At 41.8% G+C, this 25338-nt stretch overlaps 1 protein-coding gene and 1 long non-coding RNA gene across 5 annotated transcripts; both read left to right on the top strand.

Moving 5' to 3' along the window:
- Nucleotides 1-5563: 5563 nt before the first annotated feature.
- Nucleotides 5564-9229, top strand: LOC147219456 (uncharacterized). 2 transcript variants are annotated; one of them, XM_086172246.1, is made up of 6 exons: nucleotides 5564-5621; nucleotides 5693-6011; nucleotides 6405-6445; nucleotides 8167-8460; nucleotides 8834-8887; nucleotides 8990-9229. In XM_086172246.1, the coding sequence occupies exons 1-6, from the start codon at nucleotides 5579-5581 to the stop codon at nucleotides 9103-9105; spliced, it is 867 nt and encodes a 288-aa protein (XP_086028372.1). In that variant the 5' UTR covers nucleotides 5564-5578; the 3' UTR covers nucleotides 9106-9229. The 2 variants fall into 2 exon arrangements, with proteins under 2 accessions (XP_086028372.1, XP_086028373.1); XM_086172247.1 differs by lacking the exon at nucleotides 8834-8887.
- Nucleotides 9230-20415: 11186 nt separating this feature from the next.
- LOC147219455 (uncharacterized) lies at nucleotides 20416-24480 on the top strand. Of its 3 annotated transcripts, none has more exons than XR_015108688.1 (6): nucleotides 20416-20434; nucleotides 20586-20970; nucleotides 21687-21794; nucleotides 23389-23682; nucleotides 24051-24104; nucleotides 24241-24480. It is a non-coding gene; the product is annotated as an uncharacterized LOC147219455 (long non-coding RNA). The 3 variants fall into 3 exon arrangements; XR_015108687.1 differs by having other exon boundaries at nucleotides 21042-21794; XR_015108686.1 differs by having other exon boundaries at nucleotides 20586-21794.
- The last annotated feature ends 858 nt before the right edge of the window (nucleotides 24481-25338 follow it).

Here is a 25338-nt window from a genome sequence, read left to right as displayed (position 1 = left end):
CTTCCCACCTGAAGGCGAGGACCTGCTGTCCAAAGGGTCTCCCTCGCTGGTACTCTGGTCACCATGAGGGTATGGGGGGTCACGGGGGGCGAGTCCTGATGGCGACCACCAGGGGGCGCAGAGTGTTCCACCCGGACGAGCCTGCTCTGACTACACCAAGAACTTTGTACGTCAAAACCCGTGAAAGTGACAGTTCCTGGTGAGCGGAGGAGGTGCGACTCAACGCCGCCGACGCTGCGCTCCATCGCCAGGAAGAAGCCGCGGCCTTGACACGCCTGCCGGTTCAGAAACCGTCCTTCATCGTGAAAGATGATCTCCTCCACGTCACCACGGTTACCACGGTAACCCCCCCCCCCTCCTTTAAAGCATGCCAGCGCCTCCTCGCCGCAGGTCCACCCGAAGAGGCGGCGGCGGCGCTCAGAATGCTCTCCCTCCCGGCTGCCGCTCTGTGCTGTCTGACTTCAGGTGAGTGTTTGCGGCCGATCGGGAGCCGCCGGCTCACGCCGACCCTCAGCCCTGCATCTGCTTCTTTGCAGCTCTGGTTGCCACGGCAGCACATCTGGGTCAGGAGTTATCGCTGACCAGGAGAGTCAATCAGTCTGCCTCCTTCAGATGTACAAGACCTGAACAGTGTGATGCATCCAGCTTCACACGGTGGCTCCAGAAGAAGGAAGGAGGAACCTTCACAGTGATTCTTCGTGTCAACAAGGACAAGAACACCTGTGTGGAGGGTAGAGGCTTCAATCACCCTCAGATCAATGATTTCTCCATTGCTCGTGTCGAGAGTCACTGCGACTTGCAGATCCAGGAGGTGAAACAGAGTCACTCGGCCTCCTACTACTGTGGCTGTTGGGACTGGAGTGACTCCCACAGCGGCTGAAGATCCCTGCTGCTGGAACAAAAACCAGCCGCTGCCAAAGCTGTGGGAAAGCACAGCTCCCAGGACCACCTCCACCTCACAGGGTCCGCCGGCGAAGACACGGACCGATGTTCTGTCACGGGTTCTGCTCCGGGAGGAGCTCGTCGGACACGTGAGGAACCTCAGGAGACACGGAGGAACCGGGTTCCGCGGCAGTGAGCGCCCGGTGATGGAGACGTGGACTCCGGGACTCCGGTCCACTAACTCTTCTGTTTCTTTGTTCTTCTTCTTTTGTTGTTGTTTTTCTTTTTGTTATCTTCCTTGTCATCAGGAGTTTCTCAGTGTCTCCTCTGCTTGGAGGAGGAAACAGAGGTTTTTATCAGCATCTGATTCACCGTGTGGACCTGGATCTTCATCTCCGGCACCAAACTCTACGTTTCAGGTAAGAAACCATGACAGGGAATATAGTAGCAGGACAGGAGTACTATAGTAGTACTACAGTTGCAGTCCCGTGTATTCATAGTAGTACAGTCACAGTATATTAGTAGTACAGTAATAGTATAGTATAGTAATAGTAATAGTAATAGTAATGGTAATAGTATATTAGTACAGTAGTACTTTCCCAACATTTTTCACTCTGTCAAGTATTTACATCATACTTTACAATTTTCAATTTTTTTCTCAATTTTGATGACTTTCAAAATTTTTTGTCAACATTTTCATGAATATCTACACTGTCACATTTTACCAATTTTTCACTTTTTCCAATATTTTTCACTTTATCAACAATTTTTTCATACTTTACAATTATCATATTTTTTCCAATTTGATGACTTTTGACATTACTTGGCAAAATTTTCATGAATATCTTAACTGTCACATTTAACCAATTTTTCACTTTTCCTGATATTTTTCACTTTGTCAACAACTTTTTCAATACTTTACAATACTCAACTTTATCAACAATTTTCATCATACTTTATCATTTTGACATTTTTTCCAATTTGATGACTTTGGCATTTTTGTCAAAATTTTCATGAATATCTATATTGTCACATTTTGCAAATTTTTAACTTTTCCCGATATTTTTCACTTTGTCAACAAATTTTTTATATACTTAATGGTTTTAACATTTTTTTTTCAATTTTACTGACCTTTGGCATTTTTTGTCAAAATTTTCATGAATATATATAACATCATTTTTTTCCAATTTTCAATTTTCCCAACATTTTTCATCTTGTCAACTATTCAGATCATACTTTACAATTTTCATATTTTTTTCCAATTTGATGACTTTTGACATTACTTAGCAAAATTGTCATGAATATCTATATTGTCACATTTAACCAATTTTTCACTTTTCCCGATATTTCTCACTTTGACAACAATTTTCATTATACTTTATAATTATCAAATTTTTTTCTATTTTGATGTCTTTTGACATTACTTGGCAAAATTTTCATGAATTTGGATACAGTAAGATTTTGTCAATTTTTGACATTTTCCAATAATTTTCACTTTGTCAACAATTTTCGTCAAACCTAATAATTTTGACATTTTTTTTCCAATTTGACAACTGGCATTTTTGGTCAAAATTTTCATGAAAATCTATATAATCACGATTAAAATTGTTTTCACTTTTTCCAATATTTTTCACTTTATCAACTATTTTCATCATACTTTATAATTATCACATTTTTTCCAATTTGATGACTTTTGACATTTTTTGGTCAAGATTTCATGAATCTCTTTTTTGTCACATTTTGCCAATTTTTCACTTTTTCAAATATTTTTCACTTTATCAACAATTTTTCTCATACTTTATAATTAACAATTTTTTTCCAATTTGATGACTTTTGACATTAATTGGCAAAATTTTCATGAATATCTTAATTGTCACATTTAACCAATTTTCCACTTTTCCTGATATCTTTCACTTTGTCGACAATTTTCATCATACTTAATAATTTAAACATTTTTTTCCAATTTGATGACTGGCAGTTTTTGTCAAAATTTTCATGAAAATCTATATTGTCACATTTAACCAATTTTTTACATTTTCCCGATATTTTTCAATTTGCCAAAAATTTTTAACATACTTAAAGGTTTTAACATTTTTTTTCCAATTTTTCTGACCTTTGACATTCTTTGTCAAAATTTTCATGGATATATGTATCATTGTTTTTTTTCAAATTTTCAATTTTCCCAACATGTTTTCACCTAGTCAACTATTTACATCATACTTTACAATTTTCACATTTTTTCCATTTTGATGACTTTTGAACATTTTTGTCAAAATTTTCATGAATATGGATATAGTCAGATTTTGTCAGTTTTTCACATTTTCCAATATTTTTCACTTTGTCAACAATTTTCGTCATACTTTATAGTTTTGACATTTTTTTCCATTTTGATGACTTCTGAAATTTTTCGTCAAAATGTTCATGAATATCTATAATGTCACGTTTTGCCAATTTTTTACTTTTTCCAATTTTTCTCACTTTGTCAACAATTTTAGTCATATTTTATAATTTTGACTTTATTTTTGAAATTTGATGACTAACATTTTTTGTCAAAATTTTCATGAAAATCTATATAGTCACGATTCTTCCATTTTTTTACTTTTTCCCATATTTTTCACATTGTCAACAATTTTGTCATACTTAATAATCATCACATTTTTTCAATTTTACTGACCTTTGACATTTTTTGTCAAAATTTTCATGAATATATGTATCATTATTTTTTTTTCCAATTTTCAATTTTCCCAACATTTTTCACTTTGTTAACTATTTCCATCATACTTTACAATTTTCACATTTTTTTCATTTTGATGATTTTTGAATTTTTTTGTCAAAATTTTCATGAATATGTATATAGTCAGATGTTGTCAATGTTTCACATTTTCCAATATTTTCACTTTATCAACAATTTTCATCATACTTTATAATTATCACATACATGTCCTGCACCAGTCTAACATACTTGTCCAGACTTCCCTCAGAAGAAGAGAAGAAAGACTTTTGTTGTCACATTCAGTTAAATCATTGAGCGCAACATCAACAAACTTTGACCACTGCATTGAACCCATCATGGATGAACCTTGAGTAGAAGGCAGCTAAGGAGCAGCCTCGGGGGAGCAGCTAGGCGTTCAGTGTCTTTCGCAACAACGCTTCGGCAGGCCACGAGGCGGGCGAGAATCGAACCAGGAATGCTCGGTTCCGAGGAGGACCACTTTGACCCCCGTGAGTACCACTGTTCCCCTCTCTGCACCCTGTTGTATGCTTGTTCAAAGAGCACACAACATACAAAAAGGTCTACAAAGGCACAATGCAGCTCCCTCTTCTTCTCTGGATCCTTGTCCAACTCTTGTCGTGGCAACCGGACTTGATATTCTCCATGTGAAGAAAATCAAGTCCAGTTCCCACGACAAGATTTTGACAGGGATTCACCACGACGTGGACGACTGAGCACCTCCACACACATACTTCTTTGTACTTCTCTGCCCGCATTTTTAAAGCATACACTGCATCTATAGTACTCTTTCTAGAAATAGAGCCGTTGATAGAGAGATGGGGTTATAAGGGGTTGGGGGGGCAGGACCAAATGATCTGTTACTGCTAATAGCAGTAGCGCTCGCAGTTACATGCTAATAGCAGAATTAATATTCAGTAAAAACAGCTCAGTGACAGTTGTTGTACAGTGTGATGATCAGAAACTAGAGCTGACAGGAAGGAGGTAAACGTCACGTGACGATCAGACCTTCTCGTTTCATGTTTGCGTGGAAGTAACAACCCACTGTTTCTGAAGTTTGTGCGGTGTTTGGCGTTTACGTTTGTCGGATCCCCCTCCCTTTCCTCCTGCGATCCTTCGCCAGCACCAGCAGGTGGCGCTGCACCACCACAGCAGGTCCACCTCGAACATCAAGTCTCTTTTCTTGACCCACAGTGACTCCAGCTGGTGTCGTGTCCTCTGTAAGTCCAGGTCTTCTATCGTTTTATTAGATGTTTAAAATCTTTATTTTTACACTTCAGAACAGCTGAGCTGCAGCTTCACTGTTTCATCTGACTGTCAATAAAATTCATTTTGTAGTAAAGGCTTCTCTGTCTTTTGGAACTGATGCAGTACACACAGTATGTCCATGCAGTACTCATGTACATGCAGTACTCATATACATGCAGTACCCATGGACTCCCATGAAGGTCCAACCTCTGTGCTACGCAGTGAAGAACATCTTAACATCCTGGGAACGATCGAGTTCGACCCGTGCAGGTTCTCCGTCCTCCCTGGACCTTCGCTTCCCACCTGAAGGCGAGGACCTGCTGTCCAAAGGGTCTCCCTCGCTGGTACTCTGGTCACCATGAGGGTATGGGGGGTCACGGGGGGGCGAGTCCTGATGGGGACCACCAGGGGGCGCAGAGTGTTCCACCTGGACGAGCCTGCTCTGACTACACCAAGAACTTTGTACGTCAAAACCCGTGAAAGTGACAGTTCCTGGTGAGCGGAGGAGGTGCGACTCAACGCCGCCGACGCTGCGCTCCATCGCCAGGAAGAAGCCGCGGCCTTGACACGCCTGCCGGTTCAGAAACCGTCCTTCATCGTGAAAGATGATCTCCTCCACGTCACCACGGTTACCACGGTAACCCCCCCCCCTCCTTTAAAGCATGCCAGCGCCTCCTCGCCGCAGGTCCACCCGAAGAGGCGGCGGTGGCGCTCAGAATGCTCTCCCTCCCGGCTGCCGCTCTGTGCTGTCTGACTTCAGGTGAGTGTTTGCGGCCGATCGGGAGCCGCCGGCTCACGCCGACCCTCAGCCCTGCATCTGCTTCTTTGCAGCTCTGGTTGCCACGGCAGCACATCTGGGTCAGGAGTTATCGCTGACCAGGAGAGTCAATCAGTCTGCCTCCTTCAGATGTACAAGACCTGAACAGTGTGGTACAGACACATGGTGGCTCCAGAAGAAGGAAGGAGGAACCTTCACGGTGATTCTTGATGTCAACAAGGACACCTGTGTGCAGGATAGACGCTACAATCACCCTCAGATCAATGATTTCTCCGCTGCTCGTGTCGAGAGTCACTGCGACTTGCAGATCCAGGAGGTGAAACAGAGTCACTCGGCCTCCTACTACTGTGGCTGTTGGGACCGGAGTGGCTCCCACAGCGGCTGAAGATCCCTGCTGCTGGAACAAAAACCAGCCGCTGCCAAAGCTGTGGGAAAGCACAGCTCCCAGGACCACCTCCACCTCACAGGGTCCGCCGGCGAAGACACGGACCGATGTTCTTTCACGGGTTCTGCTCCGGGAGGAGCTCGTCGGACACCTGAGGAACCTCAGGAGACACGGAGGAACCGGGTTCCACGGCAGTGAGCGCCCGGTGATGGAGACGTGGACTCCGGGACTCCGGTCCACTAACTCTTCTGTTTCTTTGTTCTTCTTCTTTTGTTGTTGTTTTTCTTTTTGTTATCTTCCTTGTCATCGGGAGTTTCTCAGTGTCTCCTCTGCTTGGAGGAGGAAACAGAGGTTTTTATCAGCATCTGATTCACCGTGTGGACCGTGATCTTCATCTCCACCACCAAACTCTACGTTTCAGGTAAGAAACCATGACAGGGAATATAGTAGCAGGACAGGAGCACTATAGTAGTACTACAGTAGCAGTCCAGTGGTCTTGTATTCATAGTAGTACAGTCGTAATATATCAGTAGGAGTACAGTAGTATATAAGTAGTAGTATATTAGTAGTACAGTAGTAGTATAGTAGATATTTGTATTACAGTAGTAGTATATTAGTACATTTGTAGTATATTAGTAGTGCGGTAGTAGTATATTAGATATTAGTAGTTCAGTATTAGTATAATAGTGGTACGGTACTGTATATTAGTAGTTCAGTAGTGGTATATGAGATATTAGTATTACAGTAGTAGTATATTTCTAGTAGTCTGGGTGAACCCAGCAGGTAAATGTCCACAGTAACAATAAGCGTTCAAAAGGACTCCATGACGCTGCAGTTGTACTTTATGAACACAAGTTACAGAGTAAAATGGACGCCACTTCCTGCTTCTGCTTCCTGGACCTGCAAACCAGCAAGAACATAACGAGTCAGTCGGCCTGAGAGTATCCTAGTAATAACTGAGTACTTGTGGAGTAGTATCTAACTCGTTACAGGGTACTATCTGAGTCATTCCATGCAGTATCTGAGTAGTTCCATGTAGTACCTGAGTAGTTCCATGTAGTATCTGAGTTGTTCCATGTAATATCTGAGTAGTTCCATGTAGTATCTGAGTAGTTCCATGTAGTATCTGAGTAGTTCCATGTAGTATCTGAGTAGTTCCATGTAGTATCTGAATAGTTCCTTGTAGCACCTGAGTAGTTCCATGTAGTATCTGAGTAGTTCCTTGTAGTACCTGAGTAGTTCCATGTAGTATCTGAGTAGTTCCATGTAGTACCTGAGTAGTTCCATGTAGTATCTGAGTAGTTCCATGTAGTATCTGAGTCGTTCCATGTAATATCTGAGTAGTTCCATGTAGTATCTGAGTAGTTCCATGTAGTATCTGAGTAGTTCCATGTAGTATCTGAGTAGTTCCATGTAGTATCTGAGTAGTTCTATGTAGTACCTGAGTAGTTCCATGTAGTATCTGAGTAGTTCCATGCAGTATCTGAGTAGTTCCATGTTGTATCTGAGTAGTTGCATGTAGTATTTGAGTAGTTTCATGTAGTATCTGAGTAGTTCCATGTAGTACCTGAGTAGTTCCATGTAGTATCTGAGTAGTTCCATGCAGTATCTGAGTAGTTCCATGTTGTATCTGAGTAGTTGCATGTAGTATTTGAGTAGTTCCATGTAGTATCTGAGTAGTTCCATGTAATACCTGAGTAGTTCCATGTAGTATCTGAGTAGGTCCATGTAGTATCTGAGTAGTTCCATGTAGTATCTAAGTAGTTCCAGGGTAGTATCTGAGTAGTTCCATGTAGTATCTGAGTAGTTCCATGTAGTATCTGAGTAGTTCCATGTAGTATCTGAGTAGTTCCATGTAGTATCTGAGTAGTTCCATGCAGTATCTGAGTAGTTCCATGTAGTATCTGAGTAGTTCCATGTAGTATCTGAGTAGTTCCATGTAGTATCTGAGTAGTTCCATGTAGTATCTGAGTAGTTCCATGTAGTATCTGAGTAGTTCCATGTAGTACCTGAGTAGTTCCATGTAGTATCTGAGTAGTTCCATGTAGTATCTGAGTAGTTCCAGGGTAGTGGGTCAGGTGAGGTGTCCATTGGTGGACGTCCATCATGCCCTGAGCCGTTGTGTCCCCTGTGGTCGGTCAGATGATGATCCCGTCCCCCCGGAGGTGTTCACGTACCGGGCGTCGGCGAACGGGACGGAGGTCCTGCTGTGCGCCGCCACCCAGATGTTTCCTCCTGCGGTTCGCTTCTCCTGGACGGACCTCCACGGAAGCTCCGCTCCCGAGGGGCTGCGGCTCGGGGCCGAGGGAGGCGCCGCCGCCGGCCTGCTGCTGCCGCTCGGCGCGCAGGACGCGGCGTACGGCTGCCGGGTGGAGCACGAGGCCTGCGACCCTCAGGGCTGCCGGCAGGAGATCCCTGGAGAAGAGGCGCTGGCAGGTGAGCGTCTCCGTGACAACGGCCCAGTGGGAAACCTGAGGGGAACGAGAAGACCTGTCTGGAGAGCATCGGAGGTCGGCCCACGGAGAAGATCTCACAGGGGTAACAGGTCTGGAGGAGACCTGGTGGAGATCTGGAGAAGATCTGGAGAAGATCTGGAGGGCACGGGCTCATCTTCTGATCAGTGGCAGGAAGGTCATCCTGGAATGGTGGACCTTCAGGAGGAGCAGGAAGAAGATGGACTCACATTGTATGATATAGATCATGTCATGACATGTATAGTAATGTATGTGTGTGTGTGTGTGTGTGTGTGTGTGTGGGTGTGTGTGTGTGTGTGTGTGTGTGTGTGTGTGTGTGTGTGTGTGACTTCCAGCTGCCTCCTGTCCTCCAATGACCCTGAACCCTGAGGACACTTTGCCTCCTGAAGGTCTGGACCAAGGGTCGGGGGGGCAGAACCTGCTGAGGAGCTCCATGTTTCATACTCACACCCTCCTGTGTGTGTGTGTGTGTGTGTGTGTGTGTGTGTCAGTGTCCCAGTACCAGGTGAAGCTCCTCAGTCTCTTCTACCTTCTGCTGACCATGAAGAGCCTCTTCTTCTTCGGCGCGTCTCTGGTGAAGATGGCGGGCCGGCGCCGCCTCTGGTGACATCACTTCCTCTCCCTCCTGGCTCCGCCCTTTAAGCCCCGCCCCCTCCGCTCTTTGCCGCCGCCACCAGTTCCAGGGAACGTCCTTCTTCTCTGCTGCCATCAATAAAGTTTCTTGATCAGTGCGTTTGCTCTTCCTCCTCCTCTTCCTCTCCGCCCGACACCCGGGCTTCGGTCCGGGCCTCGGACCCTCCATGTGACTCCGCCCCCGGCCTCCGATTGGACGAGGAGGCGGGCGGCGGTGAAGGTGCGCTTCCTGGAAGGGAGGAAGAAGAGGCTGGACCAGGAGGAGGTCCTGCAGAGACAACCCACGTATTCCACCTCCTACAATGTGTGTGTGTGTGTGTGTGTGTGTGTGTGTGTGTGTGTGTGTGTGTGTGTGGTTTCCACCCCAACACCTCCACCAGCAGGAAGGAGGTGGTTTATACGCCTCACACGATCTGAAATCATCAACCACACACACACACACACACACACACACACACACACACACACACACACACACTTGCCTGCATCCACAGGTGCACAAACAGACTCAGATCTTCACACGGTGGAAACAGCAGGTCTCTAGATCCCGTCTGTCTCCTCAGAAGGACTCGCCTCCTTCTCCTCTGTAGATGATGTTTGTTCCTCCAACGTTGAGGGACGTTTCTTGCCGCCAGACGTCTGCAGTAAAGAGTGTGTGAGTGCAGAGGTGGCCTCCGTGTTTGAAGATCTCTGCAGGGGTGTTTTCAGGGCCGGGGCCTCGCCGGTCCTCAGCATCTTCCTGCAGGTCTGAGCTCCTCAGAGGCGGCCGGGAGATGGAGGTCTGGAATAGTGACGGGCAGCTCTGTTGAGGAGGTCCGGTCCAGGAGGGCTGCCAAGTTCTCCAGGCATCTGTGAGGAGCTTCTGGTCTTTGAGGAGGTTGTACCTTCAGAGGGTTTTTCACCGCCTCATCAAAGTGGCTCATATTGTTGTTATTGGCGTCTGCTTGTATCTGATTGGATGTCCAGCAGCCGTCGGGCTCAGTCTGGACCGCAGCCTCTTCTGCCTCTTCTTTTCTTCTGTTTATTTCCACCGCTAAGCTCGATGTCCCGATGGGTGCGGCTCCCCGTCCAGGATGTCCTGAGCGGACGACTTCCAGGCCACCTTTTCTAGGCCCTTCCCCGATTCTATAAGACAGGGGTGTCAAACATACGGCCCGCGAGGGGGTTCGACCGGGACCGCAGGATCATTTGAAAGTGAAAAAGTGCAGAAAAGACGAGGATTTCATTCTTTTAATTGAATGCAATTCAAGGGTTTTCCGCTAGGGGGCGCTATTCTGGTCAGAGTAGAGACGACCTGCATCACTGAGACGGACCAATCAGCAGACGGTATCAATGCACCACCTGCTGCTTGTTGTGACGTTTCCACCTCCTGCGACTCCCTCATTAGACAAAATGTCGTGATCAAAACAGAAAAGTAGATAAAGAGTGTCGAATCATCAAAGAAAAATGGACTACGTCCTATTTATTTACAGAGACGCACGGAAACCTTTGTCCTTGATGTGTTTGCAACAAGTTTCGGTATTTAAGGAATATAATATACGGCGTCACGACGAGACTCATCAGAGCAGAAAATATGACAGCTTGCAAGGAAACTGAGCAGAGAAAAGATCAACCAACCGCTGGCAGGTCTGAGGAAACAGCCTCCACTTTCACCCAGAGATGAGGAATCAGTGAAGCAGCGGTAAAAGACAGCTAGTTAATTGCTGGTGAAAATATGCAATTTAATGTTAGTCAGCAGCTTCACTACTAAAGAGTGTGATGGAATTCTACTGTTCATGCAACTCCATACATTTTCAGTATGTGTTGTATGTGTTTGCATGTTTACATGTATGAAGTTTACACATTTACAGGTAAACACTTTCTTCCTTATACGTTTAATAGCACTCTTTTTAGTTTGTAAGGTGAAGGCAGGGATTCAATTTAGATTTTATATGCACATGTGGAAATGGTTTAAAAATCCCTTTCTTTACAAGTCTCATTTAATCATAAAGTGCATATTATACACTCACCGGCCACTTTATTAGGTACACCATGCTCGTAACGGGTTGGACCCCCTTTTGCCTTCAGAACTGCCTCAATTCTTCATGGCATAGATTCAACAAGGTGCTGGAAGCGTTCCTCACAGAGTTTGGTCCATGTTGACATGATGGCGTCACACAGTTGGCGCAGATTTGTCGGCTGCACATCCATGATGCCAATCTCCCGTTCCACCACATCCCAAAGATGCTCTATTGGATTGAGATCTGGTGACTGTGGAGGCCGTTTGAGTCCAGTGAACTCATTGGCATGTTCAAGAAACCGGTCTGAGATGATTCCAGCTTTATCCGTTTATCCACCAGACTTTGACCGTTCCCGGTGGCCGGTCTCGCCTCCGCAGAGGCGGATACCAGCGCAGGGAGATGGTTCAGAGACCGCCAGTCAACTTTTTGCAATATTTTTCACTTTATCAACAATTTTCATCATACTTTGTGATTATCACATTTTTTCCAATTTGATGACTTTTGACATTTTTTTGTCAAAATTTTCATGAATATCTTAATTGTCACATTTAACCAATTCTTAAATTTTCCTGATATTTTTCACTTTGTCAACAACTTTTTCAATACTTTACGGTTTTCTTGGTCATGCCTCCATCGGTAGCGCCCTTCTCCTAACGCTGTGGTGCAGCAGCTTAGGACGTGTTCTAAGGTGCCTCTCTTGGAACACAATGGGCAGGCTGGCGACTCCGCTAAGCCCCAAGTATGCAGGTTGGATGGACTGGGCAGCACATCAAACACTGCCTGGACAAGAAATTTGATGCGATGGGGCTCAGCTTTCCAGATCTCCGTCCAGGTAACTTTCCTCTCAAGCGCATTTTCCCATCTTGTCCAGGCTCCCTGCTGTCTCATGCCCACCGCCTTGCACGATCTTGATTCCTCCACAGCTGCTCTCACCTCCTCTTGGACCAGGCGCCTCCTCTCCTTCCCCCTGATGTTCATTTGGGGGGTTGGGAGGGATCCTAGGCCAGCTCGGCCCCGTGGGACGACTCCCATCAGAGTCCTATGGCGCAGCCTAGCTTCAGCTGTTTCTACAGCCTCTTCTGCCTTCCACTTCCTGCCTGTCCTTACCTGGATTCCAGCATTAGCCACCTTCAGATCGCTGGAATCCCTGTGCAGCACCACCTCTCTGGCTCTGGCTACCTTGAACTCCTCCTCCAAGGACTTGAAGGGCAGCTCCAGTTTGTTGTTGCGCCCATAGAGAGCAATGCTGCTCAGGCTCTTTGGTAACCCCAGCCATCTCCGGAGGTGGCTACTGACTTTCCTCCCCAGGGTTTCTACTGTGGAGAGTGGGACGGCATAGATGAGGAGCGGCCACAGGATCCTGAGGAGGATGCCGTGCTGGTAGACCCAAGCCTTGAATTTTCCAGGTAGACCGGACTTGTCCACAGACTTCAACCAGACATCCAACTCAGCGCAAGCTGTCTTTATGGATGCTGCATCTTTGAGAGAGCTGTCAAACATCTTGCCCAGGCTCTTGACTGGCCTCTCTGAGATCGTGGGGATAGCTGCACCTGCTATGTTGAAGCGGAACTTGTCTTCTACCTTCCCTTTCCTGAGCACCATCGACCTAGATTTGGCAGGTTTGAAGCTCATCCGGGCCCACACCATCATCTTCTCCAGCCCCTTCAGAATCCACCGACATCCCGGAACTGATTCTGTGGTGACTGTTAGGTCATCCATAAATGCCCTAATGGGTTGCTGTCGTTGTCCAGAGCTCATCAGGGGCCCTCTGCACTCTGGCTCAGCAGACTTGGTGAGCATATTCATGGCCAGGGAGAATAGCGTCACAGAGATAGCACACCCTGTGATGATGCCAATCTCCACCTTGTGCCAGCTGGATGAAATTGCTCCTGAAGAAACCCTCATGCTGAAGTTGTTGTAGTAGTCAGCGATGAGGTCTCTACATCTGCTCGGCACATGATGCTTCGCCAGAGTGAGCTGGACCAGCCTATGGGGTTTGGAGCTAAATACATCGGCCAGGTCGAGCCATAACACTGACAGATTGCCCCTCGGCTCTCTAGCCTCCCGGATTAGCTGCGTCACCACCCCTGTGTGCTCCACACAGCCTGGCATTCCTGACACGCCACCTTTCTGAACTGATGTGTCAATGTAGGTGTTTCTAGCCAGACATGAGCCCAGTCTCTTGGTGATAGTGCTGAAGAAGATCTTTGATTCCACGCAAAGGAGGGAGATGATGCGGAACTGATCAAGCCGGGTGGAGCCTTCTTCCCTCGGAATCCATACTCCTTCGGCCCATTGCCATTGCTCTGGTATCTTCCCCTTTCTCCAGAAGACTTTTTAACATTTTTTTTCCAATTTTACTGACCTTTGGCATTTTTTGTCAAAATTTTCATGAACATATGTATCATTATTTTTTTCCAATTTTCCCAACACTTTTCACTTTGTCAACTATTTACATTTTACTTTACAATTTTCACATGTTTTCCATTTTGATGACTTTCGAAATTTTCGCCAAAATTTTCATGAATATCTTTATTGTCACATTTTGCCAATTTTTCACCTTTTCCAATATTTTTCACTTTGTCAACTATTTACATCATACTTTACAATTATCACATTTTTTCTAATTTGATAACTTTTGACATTACTTGGCAAAATTTTCATTAATATGGATATAGTCAGATTGGGTCAATTTTGTCAATTTTTCACATTTTCCAATACTTTTCACTTTGTCAATTTTCATCATACTTTATCATTTTGACAGTTTCTTTCCAATTGATTCCTTTGGAATTTTTTTGTCAAAATTTTCATGATCATGGTCATGATTCTTCCATTTTTTACTATATTCCATATTTTTCAGTTTGTAAACAATTTTGCCACACTTTATAATTCACACATTGTTTTAAATTTGATGACCTTTGACATTTTTTTGTCAAAATTGTCATAATATTTATATTGTCACATTTTGCAAATTTTTCACCTTTTCCAATGTTTTTCACTTTGTCAACAATTGGTTTTAACATTTTTTTCCAATTTTACTGACCTCTGGCATTTTTTGTCAAAATTTTCATGAATATATGTATCATTATTTTTTCCAATTTTCAATTTTCCCAACATCTTTCACTTTGTCAACTATCTACATCTTACTTTACAAATTTCACATTTTTTCAATTTAGATGACTTTTGACATTTTTTTTTGTCAAAATTTTAACGAATATCTTTATTGTCACATTTAGCCAATTTTTCACTTTTTCCAATATTTCTTACTTTGTTAACTATTTACATCATACTTTACAATTTACACATTTTTTTTCCATTTTGATGACTTGAATTTTTTTGTCAAAATTTTAACGAATATCTTTATTGTCACATTTAGCCAATTTTTCACTTTTTCCAATATTTCTTACTTTGTTAACTATTTACATCATACTTTACAATTTACACATTTTTTTTCCATTTTGATGACTTGAATTTTTTTGTCAAAATTTTCATGAAAAAGAATACAGTCATGATTCTTCAATTTTTTACTTTTTCCCATATTATTCACTTTGTCCCAAAAAATTTTGCCACACTATATAATTTACACATTATTTCAAATTTGATGACTTTTGACTTTTTTTTGTCAAATTGTCATAATATCTATATTGTCACATTTTGCAATTTTTTCTCTTTTTCCAATATTTTTCACTTTGTCAACAATTTTTTCAATACTTAATGGTTTTAACTCTTTTGTTTCCAATTTTAATGACCTTTGCCGTTTCTTGTCAAAATTTTCATGAATACATGTATCATTTTTTTTTTTCCAAATTTCAATTTTCCCAACATTTTTCACTCTGTCAAGTATTTACATCATACTACATCATAATTTTCAATTGTCTTCTCAATTTTGATGACTTTAAAAATTTTTTGTCAATATTTTCATGAATATCTACACTGTCACATTTTACCAAATTTTCACTTTTTCCAATATTTTTCACTTTATCAACAATTTTTTCATACTTTACAACTATCACATTTTTTCCAATTTGATGACTTTTGACATTACTTGGCAAAATTTTCATGAATATCTTAACTGTCACATTTAACCAATTTTTCACTTTTCCTGATATTTTTAACTTTGTCAACAACTTTTTCAATACTTTACAATACTCAACTTTATCAACAATTTTCATCATACTTTATCATTTTGACATTTTTTCCAATTTGATGACTTTGGCATTTTTGTCAAAATTTTCATGAATATCTATATTGTCACATTTTGCAAATTTTTAACTTTTCCCGATATTTTTCACTTTGTCAACAAATTTTTTTATATACTTATGGTTTTCACATTTGTTCCAATGTTACTGACCTTTGGCATTTTTTGTCAAAATTTTCATGAATATATATATAACATTATTTTTTTCCAATTTTCAATTTTCCCAACATTTTTCACTTTGTCTACTATTTACATATTACTTTAAAATGTTCATATTTTTTTCAATTTTTGTGACTTTTGAATTTTTTTTTCAAAATTTTCATAAATATCGTCATTGTCATATTAAACCATTTTTCACTTTTCTCGATATTTTTCACTATGGCAACAATTTTTTCAATACCTAACGGTTTTCACATTTTTTCCAATTTTACTGACCTTTGGCATTTTTTGTCAAAATTTTCATGAATTTATGTATCATTATTTTTTTCCAATTTTCAAATTTCCCAACATTTTTTACTTTGTCAACTATTTACATCATACTTTACAATTTTCACATTTTTTTCATTTTGATGACTTTGGAAAATTCTTGTCAAAATTGTCATGAATATCTATATTGTCACATTTTCCCCATTTTTCACTTTTCCCAATATTTTTCACTTTGTCAACAATTATCGTCATACTTAATAATTTTGACATTTTTTTCCAATTTGATGACCGGCATTTTTTGTATAATTTTTCATGAGAATCTATACAGTCACGATTCTTCAATTTTTAACTTTTTCCCATATTTTTCACTTTGTCAACAATTTTCATCATACTTTATAATTATCACATTTCTTCAAATTTGATGACTTTTGACATTACTTGGCAAAATTTTCATGACTATGGATACAGTAAGATTTTGTCAATTTTTCACTTTTTCCAATATTTTTCACTTTGTCAACAACTTTCGTCATACTTTATAAATACCACATTTTTTCAAATTTGATGACTTTTGACATTTTTTTCAGAATTGTCATGACTACTATATTGTCACATTTAACCAATTTTTACATTTTCTCGATATTTTTCAATTTGTCAACAATTTTTTCAATACTTTACAGTTTTTACATTTTTTCAAATTTTACTTACCTTTGACATTTTTTGTCAAAATTTTCATGTATACATGTATCATTGTTTTTTTTTCCAATTTTCAATTTTCCCAACATTTTTGACTTTGTCAACTATTTACATACTACTTTACAATTTTCAATTTTTTTCCAATTTTACTGACCTTTGGCATTTTTTTTCAAAATTTTCATGAATATATGTATCATTATTTTTTTCCAATTTTCCCAACACTTTTCACTTTGTCAACTATTTACATCATACTTTACAATTATCACATTTTTTCTAATTTGATGACTTTTGACATTACTTGGCAAAATTTTCATTAATATGGATATAGTCAGATTTGGTCAATTTTGTCAATTTTTCACATTTTCCAATACTTTTCACTTTGTCAATTTTCATCATACTTTATCATTTTGACAGTTTCTTTCCAATTGATTCCTTTGGAATTTTTTGGTCAAAATTTTCATGATCATGGTCATGATTCTTCCATTTTTTACTATATTCCATATTTTTCAGTTTGTAAACAATTTTGCCACACTTTATAATTTACACATTATTTCAAATTTGATGACTTTTGACTTTTTTTTGTCAAATTGTCATAATATCTATATTGTCACATTTTGCAATTTTTTCTCTTTTTCCAATATTTTTCACTTTGTCAACAATTTTTTAAATACTTAACGGTTTTAACTCTTTTGTTTCCAATTTTAATGACCTTTGCCGTTTTTTGTCAAAATTTTCATGAATACATGTATCATTATTTTTTTTTCCAAATTTCAATCTTCCCAACATTTTTCACTCTGTCAAGAATTTACATCATACTTTACAATTTTCAATTTTTTTCTCAATTTTGATGACTTTCAAAAATTTTTGTCAATATTTTCATGAATATCTACACTGTCACATTTTACCAATTTTTCACTTTTTCCAATATTTTTCACTTTATCAACCATTTTTTCAGACATTACAATTATCACATTTTTTCCAATTTGATGACTTTTGACATTACTTGGCAAAATTTTCATGACTATCTTAACTGTCACATTTAACCAATTTTTCACTTTTCCTGATATTTTTCACTTTGTCAACAACTTTTTCAATACTTTACAATACTCAACTTTATCACCAATTTTCATCATACTTTATCATTTTGACATTTTTTCCAATTTGATGACTTTGGCATTTTTGTCAAAATTTTCATGAATATCTATATTGTCACATTTTGCAAAGTTTTAACTTTTCCCGATATTTTTCACTTTGTCAACAATTTTTTTATATACATATGGTTTTCACATTTTTTTCAATTTTACTGACCTTTGGCATTTTTTGTCAAAATTTTCATGAATATATATAACATCATTTTTTTCCAATTTTCAATTTTCCCAACATTTTTCACTTTGTCTACTATTTACATGTTACTTTAAAATTTTCACATTTTTTTCAATTTTTGTGACTTTTGAATTTTTTTGTCAAAATTTTCATAAATATCGTCATTGTCATATTAAACCATTTTTCACTTTTCTCGATATTTTTCACTATGGCAACAATTTTTTCAATACCTAACGGTTTTCACATTTTTTCCAATTTTACTGACCTTTGGCATTTTTTGTCAAAATTTTCATGAATTTATGTATCATTATTTTTTTTCCAATTTTCAAATTTCCCAACATTTTTCACTTTGTCAACTATTTACATCATACTTTACAATTTTCACATTTTTTTCATTTTGATGACTTTGGAAAATTCTTGTCAAAATTGTCATGAATATCTATATTGTCACATTTTCCCCATTTTTCACTTTTTCCAATATTTTTCACTTTATCAACAATTTTCCTCATACTTTATAATTATCACATTTCTTCCAATTTGATGACTTTTGACATTACTTGGCAAAATTTTCATGACTATGGATACAGTAAGATTTTGTCAATTTTTCACTTTTTCCAATATTTTTCACTTTGTCAACAATTTTTTAAATACTTAATGGTTTTAACATTTTTTTTCAATTTGACAACTGGCATTTTTGGTCAAAATTTTCATGAAAATCTATATAATCACGATTAAAATTGTTTTCACTTTTTCCAATATTTTTCACTTTATCAACTATTTTCATCATACTTTATAAGTATCACATTTTTTCCAATTTGATGACTTTTGACATTAATTGGCAAAATTTTCATGAATATCTTAATTGTCACATTTAACCAATTTTCCACTTTTCCTGATATCTTTCACTTTGTCGACAATTTTTCATCATACTTAATAATTTAAACATTTTTTTCCAATTTGATGACTGGCAGTTTTTGTCAAAATTTTCATGAAAATCTATATTGTCACATTTAACCAATTTTTTACATTTTCCCGATATTTTTCAATTTGCCAAAAATTTTTTACATACTTAAGGGTTTAACATTTTTTTCCAATTTTGCTGACCTTTGACATTCTTTGTCAAAATTTTCATGAATATATGTATCATTGTTTTTTTTCAAATTTTCAATTTTCCCAACATTTTTTAACCTAGTCAACTATTTACATCATACTTAACAATTTTCACATTTTTTCCATTTTGATGACTTTTGAACATTTTTGTCAAAATTTTCATGAATATGGATATAGTCAGAATTTGTCAATTTTTCACATTTTCCAATATTTTTCACGTTGTCAACAATTTTCGTCATACTTTATAATCATCACATTGTTTTCAATTTTACTGATCTTTGACATTTTTTGTCAAAATTTTCATGAATATATGTATCATTATTTTTTTTCCAATTTTCAATTTTCCCAACATTTTTCACTTTGTTAACTATTTACATCATACTTTACAATTTTCACATTTTTTTAATTTTGATGATTTTTGATTTTTTTTGTCAAAATTTTCATGAATATGTATATAGTCAGATGTTGTCAATGTTTCACATTTTCCAATATTTTCACTTTATCAACAATTTTCATCATACTTTATAATTATCACATACATGTCCTGCACCAGTCTAACATACGTGTCCAGACTTCCCTCAGAAGAAGAGAAGAAAGACTTTTGTTGTCACATTCAGTTAAATCATTGAGCGCAACATCAACAAACTTTGATCACTGCATTGAACCCATCATGGATGAACCTTGAGTAGAAGGCAGCTAAGGAGCAGCCTCGGGGGAGCAGCTAGGCGTTCAGTGTCTTTCGCAACAACGCTTCGGCAGGCCACGAGGCGGGCGAGAATCGAACCAGGAATGCTCGGTTCCGAGGAGGACCACTTTGACCCCCGTGAGTACCACTGTTCCCCTCTCTGCACCCTGTTGTATGCTTGTTCAAAGAGCACACAACATACAAAAAGGTCTACAAAGGCACAATGCAGCTCCCTCTTCTTCTCTGGATCCTTGTCCAACTCTTGTCGTGGCAACCGGACTTTATGTTCTCCATGTGAAGAAAATCAAGTCCAGTTCCCACGACAAGATTTTGACAGGGATTCACCACGACGTGGACGACTGAGCACCTCCACACACATACTTCTTTGTACTTCTCTGCCCGCATTTTTAAAGCATACACTGCATCTATAGTACTCTTTCTAGAAATAGAGCTGTTGATAGAGAGATGGGGTTATAAGGGGTTGGGGGGGGCAGGACCAAATGATCTGTTACTGCTAATAGCAGTAGCGCTCGCAGTTACATGCTAATAGCAGAATTAATATTCAGTAAAAACAGCTCAGTGACAGTTGTTGTACAGTGTGATGATCAGAAACTAGAGCTGACAGGAAGGAGGTAAACGTCACGTGACGATCAGACCTTCTCGTTTCATGTTTGCGTGGAAGTAGCAACCCACTGTTTCTGAAGTTTGTGCGGTGTTTGGCGTTTACGTTTGTCGGATCCCCCTCCCTTTCCTCCTGCGATCCTTCGTCAGCACCACCAGGTGGCGCTGCACCACCACAGCAGGTCCACCTCGAACATCAAGTCTCTTTTCTTGACCCACAGTGACTCCAGCTGGTGTCGCGTCCTCTGTAAGTCCAGGTCTTCTATCGTTTTATTAGATGTTTAAAATCTTTATTTTTACACTTCAGAACAGCTGAGCTGCAGCTTCACTGTTTCATCTGACTGTCAATAAAATTCATTTTGTAGTAAAGGCTTCTCTGTCTTTTGGAACTGATGCAGTACACACAGTATGTCCATGCAGTACTCATGTACATGCAGTACCATATACATGCAGTATAGCCTGCTCTGACTACACCAAGAACTTTGTACGTCAAAACCCGTGAAAGTGACAGTTCCTGGTGAGCGGAGGAGGTGCGACTCAACGCCGCCGACGCTGCGCTCCATCGCCAGGAAGAAGCCGCGGCCTTGACACGCCTGCCGGTTCAGAAACCGTCCTTCATCGTGAAAGATGATCTCCTCCACGTCACCACGGTTACCACGGTAACCCCCCCCCCCTCCTTTAAAGCATGCCAGCGCCTCCTCGCCGCAGGTCCACCCGAAGAGGCGGCGGCGGCGCTCAGAATGCTCTCCCTCCCGGCTGCCGCTCTGTGCTGTCTGACTTCAGGTGAGTGTTTGCGGCCGATCGGGAGCCGCCGGCTCACGCCGACCCTCAGCCCTGCATCTGCTTCTTTGCAGCTCTGGTTGCCACGGCAGCACATCTGGGTCAGGAGTTATCGCTGACCAGGAGAGTCAATCAGTCTGCCTCCTTCAGATGTACAAGACCTGAACAGTGTCATATATACACATGGTGGCTCCAGAAGAAGGAAGGAGGAACCTTCACCTTCATTCTTCATGTCAACAAGGACACCTGTGTGCAGGATAGACGCTACAATCACCCTCAGATCAATGATTTCTCCATTGCTCGTGTCAAGAGTCACTGCGACTTGCAGATCCAGGAGGTGAAACAGAGTCACTCGGCCTCCTACTACTGTGCCTGTTATGACCGGAGTGGCTCCCACAGCGGCTGAAGATCCCTGCTGCTGGAACAAAAACCAGCCGCTGCCAAAGCTGTGGGAAAGCACAGCTCCCAGGACCACCTCCACCTCACAGGGTCCGCCGGCGAAGACACGGACCGATGTTCTGTCACGGGTTCTGCTCCGGGAGGAGCTCGTCGGACACCTGAGGAACCTCAGGAGACACGGAGGAACCGGGTTCCACGGCAGTGAGCGCCCGGTGATGGAGACATGGACTCCGGGACTCCGGTCCACTAACTCTTCTGTTTCTTTGTTCTTCTTCTTTTGTTGTTGTTTTTCTTTTTGTTATCTTCCTTGTCATCGGGAGTTTCTCAGTGTCTCCTCTGCTTGGAGGAGGAAACAGAGGTTTTTATCAGCATCTGATTCACCGTGTGGATCTTGATCTTCGGCTCCGCCACCAAACTCTACGTTTCAGGTAAGAAACCATGACAGGGAATATAGTAGCAGGACAGGACTACTATAGTAGTACCACAGTAGCAGTCCAGTGGCCGTGTATTCATAGTAGTACAGTCTTAGTATATGAGTAGTACAGTAGTAGTATTTGTTGTATGGTATTATATCAGTAGTACGATAGTAGTATATTAGATATTAGTAGTACAGTTGTAGTATATTAGTAGTACTGTAGCGGTATATTAGTAGTACAGTAGTAGTATAGTAGATATTTGTATTGAAGTAGTAGTATATTAGTGCAGTCATAGTATATTAGTAGTACAGCAGTGGTATATTAGATATGAGTATTACAGTAGTAGTATATTAGTACAGTAGTAGTATTTGTAGTATGGTAGTATATCAGTAGTACATTATTAGTATATTAGATATTAGGAGTACAGTTATAGTATATAAGTATTACAGTAGTAGTATATTTCTAGTAGTCTGGGTGAACCCAGCAGGTAAATGTCCACAGTAACAATAAGCGTTCAAAAGGACTCCATGACGCTGCAGTTGTACTTTATGAACACAAGTTACAGAGTAAAATGGACGCCACTTCCTGCTTCTGCTTCCTGGACCAACAAGAACATAACGAGTCAGTCGCCCTGAAAGTATACTAGTAATAACTGAGTACTTCTGGAGTAGTATCTAACTCATTACAGGGTACTATCTGAGTCATTCCATGCAGTATCTGAGTAGTTCCATGTAGTATCTAAGTAGTTCCATGTAGTATCTGAGCAGTTCCATGTAGTATCTGAGTAGTTCCATGTAGTATCTGAGTCGTTCCATGTAGTATCTGAGTAGTTCCATGTAGTATCTGAGTAGTTCCATGTAGTATCTGAGTAGTTCCATGTAGTACCTGAGTAGTTCCATGTAGTATCTGAGTAGTTCCATGTAGTATCTGAGTAATTCCATGTTGTATCTGAGTAGTTACTTGTAGTATTTAAGTAGTTCCATGTAGTATCTAAGTAGTTCCAAGTAGTATCTGAGTAGTTCCATGTAGTTTCTGAGTAGTTCCATGTAGTATCTGAGTAGTTCCATGTAGTATCTGAGTAGTTCCATGTAGTACCTGAGTAGTTCCATGTAGTACCTGAGTAGTTCCATGTAGTATCTGAGTAGTTCCATGCAGTATCTGAGTAGTTCCATGTTGTATCTGAGTAGTTGCATGTAGTATTTGAGTAGTTCCATGTAGTATCTAAGTAGTTCCATGTAGTATCTGAGTAGTTCCATGTAGTTTCTGAGTAGTTCCATGTAGTATCTGAGTAGTTCCATGTAATACCTGAGTAGTTCCATGTAGTATCTGAGTAGGTCCATGTAGTATCTGAGTAGTTCCATGTAATACCTGAGTAGTTCCATGTAGTATCTGAGTAGGTCCATGTAGTATCTGAGTAGTTCCATGTAATACCTGAGTAGTTCCATGTAGTATCTGAGTAGGTCCATGTAGTATCTGAGTAGTTCCATGTAGTTTCTGAGTAGTTCCATGTAGTATCTGAGTAGTTCCAGGGTAGTGGGTCAGGTGAGGTGTCCATTGGTGGACGTCCATCATGCCCTGAGCCGTTGTGTCCCCTGTGGTCGGTCAGATGATGATCCCGTCCCCCCGGAGGTGTTCACGTACCGGGCGTCGGCGAACGGGACGGAGGTCCTGCTGTGCGCCGCCACCCAGATGTTTCCTCCTGCGGTTCGCTTCTCCTGGACGGACCTCCACGGAAGCTCCGCTCCCGAGGGGCTGCGGCTCGGGGCCGAGGGAGGCGCCGCCGCCGGCCTGCTGCTGCCGCTCGGCGCGCAGGACGCGGCGTACGGCTGCCGGGTGGAGCACGAGGCCTGCGACCCTCAGGGCTGCCGGCAGGAGATCCCTGGAGAAGAGGCGCTGGCAGGTGAGCGTCTCCGTGACAACGGCCCAGTGGGAAACCTGAGGGGAACGAGAAGACCTGTCTGGAGAGCATCGGAGGTCGGCCCACGGAGAAGATCTCACAGGGGTAACAGGTCTGGAGGAGACCTGGTGGAGATCTGGAGAAGATCTGGAGAAGATCTGGAGAAGATTTGGAGGACACGGGCTCATCTTCTGATCAGTGGCAGGAAGGTCATCCTGGAATGGTGGACCTTCAGGAGGAGCAGGAAGAAGATGGACTCACATTGTATGATATAGATCATGTCATGACATGTATAGTAATGTATGTGTGTGTGTGTGTGTGTGTGTGTGTGTGTGTGTGTGTGTGTGTGTGTGTGTGTGTGTGACTTCCAGCTGCCTCCTGTCCTCCAATGACCCTGAACCCTGAGGACACTTTGCCTCCTGAAGGTCTGGACCAAGGGTCGGGGGGGCAGAACCTGCTGAGGAGCTCCATGTTTCATACTCACACCCTCCTGTGTGTGTGTGTGTGTGTGTGTGTGTGTGTGTGTGTGTGTGTGTGTGTGTGTGTGTGTGTGTGTGTCAGTGTCCCAGTACCAGGTGAAGCTCCTCAGTCTCTTCTACCTTCTGCTGACCATGAAGAGCCTCTTCTTCTTCGGCGCGTCTCTGGTGAAGATGGCGGGCCGGCGCCGCCTCTGGTGACATCACTTCCTCTCCCTCCTGGCTCCGCCCTTTAAGCCCCGCCCCCTCCGCTCTTTGCCGCCGCCACCAGTTCCAGGGAACGTCCTTCTTCTCTGCTGCCATCAATAAAGTTTCTTGATCAGTGCGTTTGCTCTTCCTCCTCCTCTTCCTCTCCGCCCGACACCCGGGCTTCGGTCCGGGCCTCGGACCCTCCATGTGACTCCGCCCCCGGCCTCCGATTGGACGAGGAGGCGGGCGGCGGTGAAGGTGCGCTTCCTGGAAGGGAGGAAGAAGAGGCTGGACCAGGAGGAGGTCCTGCAGAGACAACCCACGTATTTCACCTCCTACAATGTGTGTGTGTGTGTGTGTGTGTGTGTGTGTGTGTGTGTGTGTGTGTGTGGTTTCCACCCCAACACCTCCACCAGCAGGAAGGAGGTGGTTTATACGCCTCACACTATCTGAAATCATCAACCACACACACACACACACACACACACACACACACACACACACACACACACACACACACACACACACACACTTGCCTGCATCCACAGGTGCACAAACAGACTCAGATCTTCACACGGTGGAAACAGCAGGTCTCTAGATCCCGTCTGTCTCCTCAGAAGGACTCGCCTCCTTCTCCTCTGTAGATGATGTTTGTTCCTCCAACGTTGAGGGACGTTTCTTGCCGCCAGACGTCTGCAGTAAAGAGTGTGTGAGTGCAGAGGTGGCCTCCGTGTTTGAAGATCTCTGCAGGGGTGTTTTCAGGGCCGGGGCCTCGCCGGTCCTCAGCATCTTCCTGCAGGTCTGAGCTCCTCAGAGGTGGCCGGGAGATGGAGGTCTGGAATAGTGACGGGCAGCTCTGTTGAGGAGGTCCGGTCCAGGAGGGCTGCCAAGTTCTCCAGGCATCTGTGAGGAGCTTCTGGTCTTTGAGGAGGTTGTACCTTCAGAGGGTTTTTCACCGCCGCATCAAAGTGGCTCATATTGTTGTTATTGGCGT

Source organism: Fistularia commersonii, chromosome 25, assembly GCF_037954325.1.
Source record: "Fistularia commersonii isolate RoL2024-O1a breed Wild chromosome 25, RoL_Fcom_v1.0, whole genome shotgun sequence".
Lineage (NCBI taxonomy): Eukaryota > Metazoa > Chordata > Actinopteri > Syngnathiformes > Fistulariidae > Fistularia > Fistularia commersonii.
The sequence above is the reverse complement of the archived record's forward strand: the minus strand, read 5'-3'. Positions and strand labels throughout refer to the sequence as shown.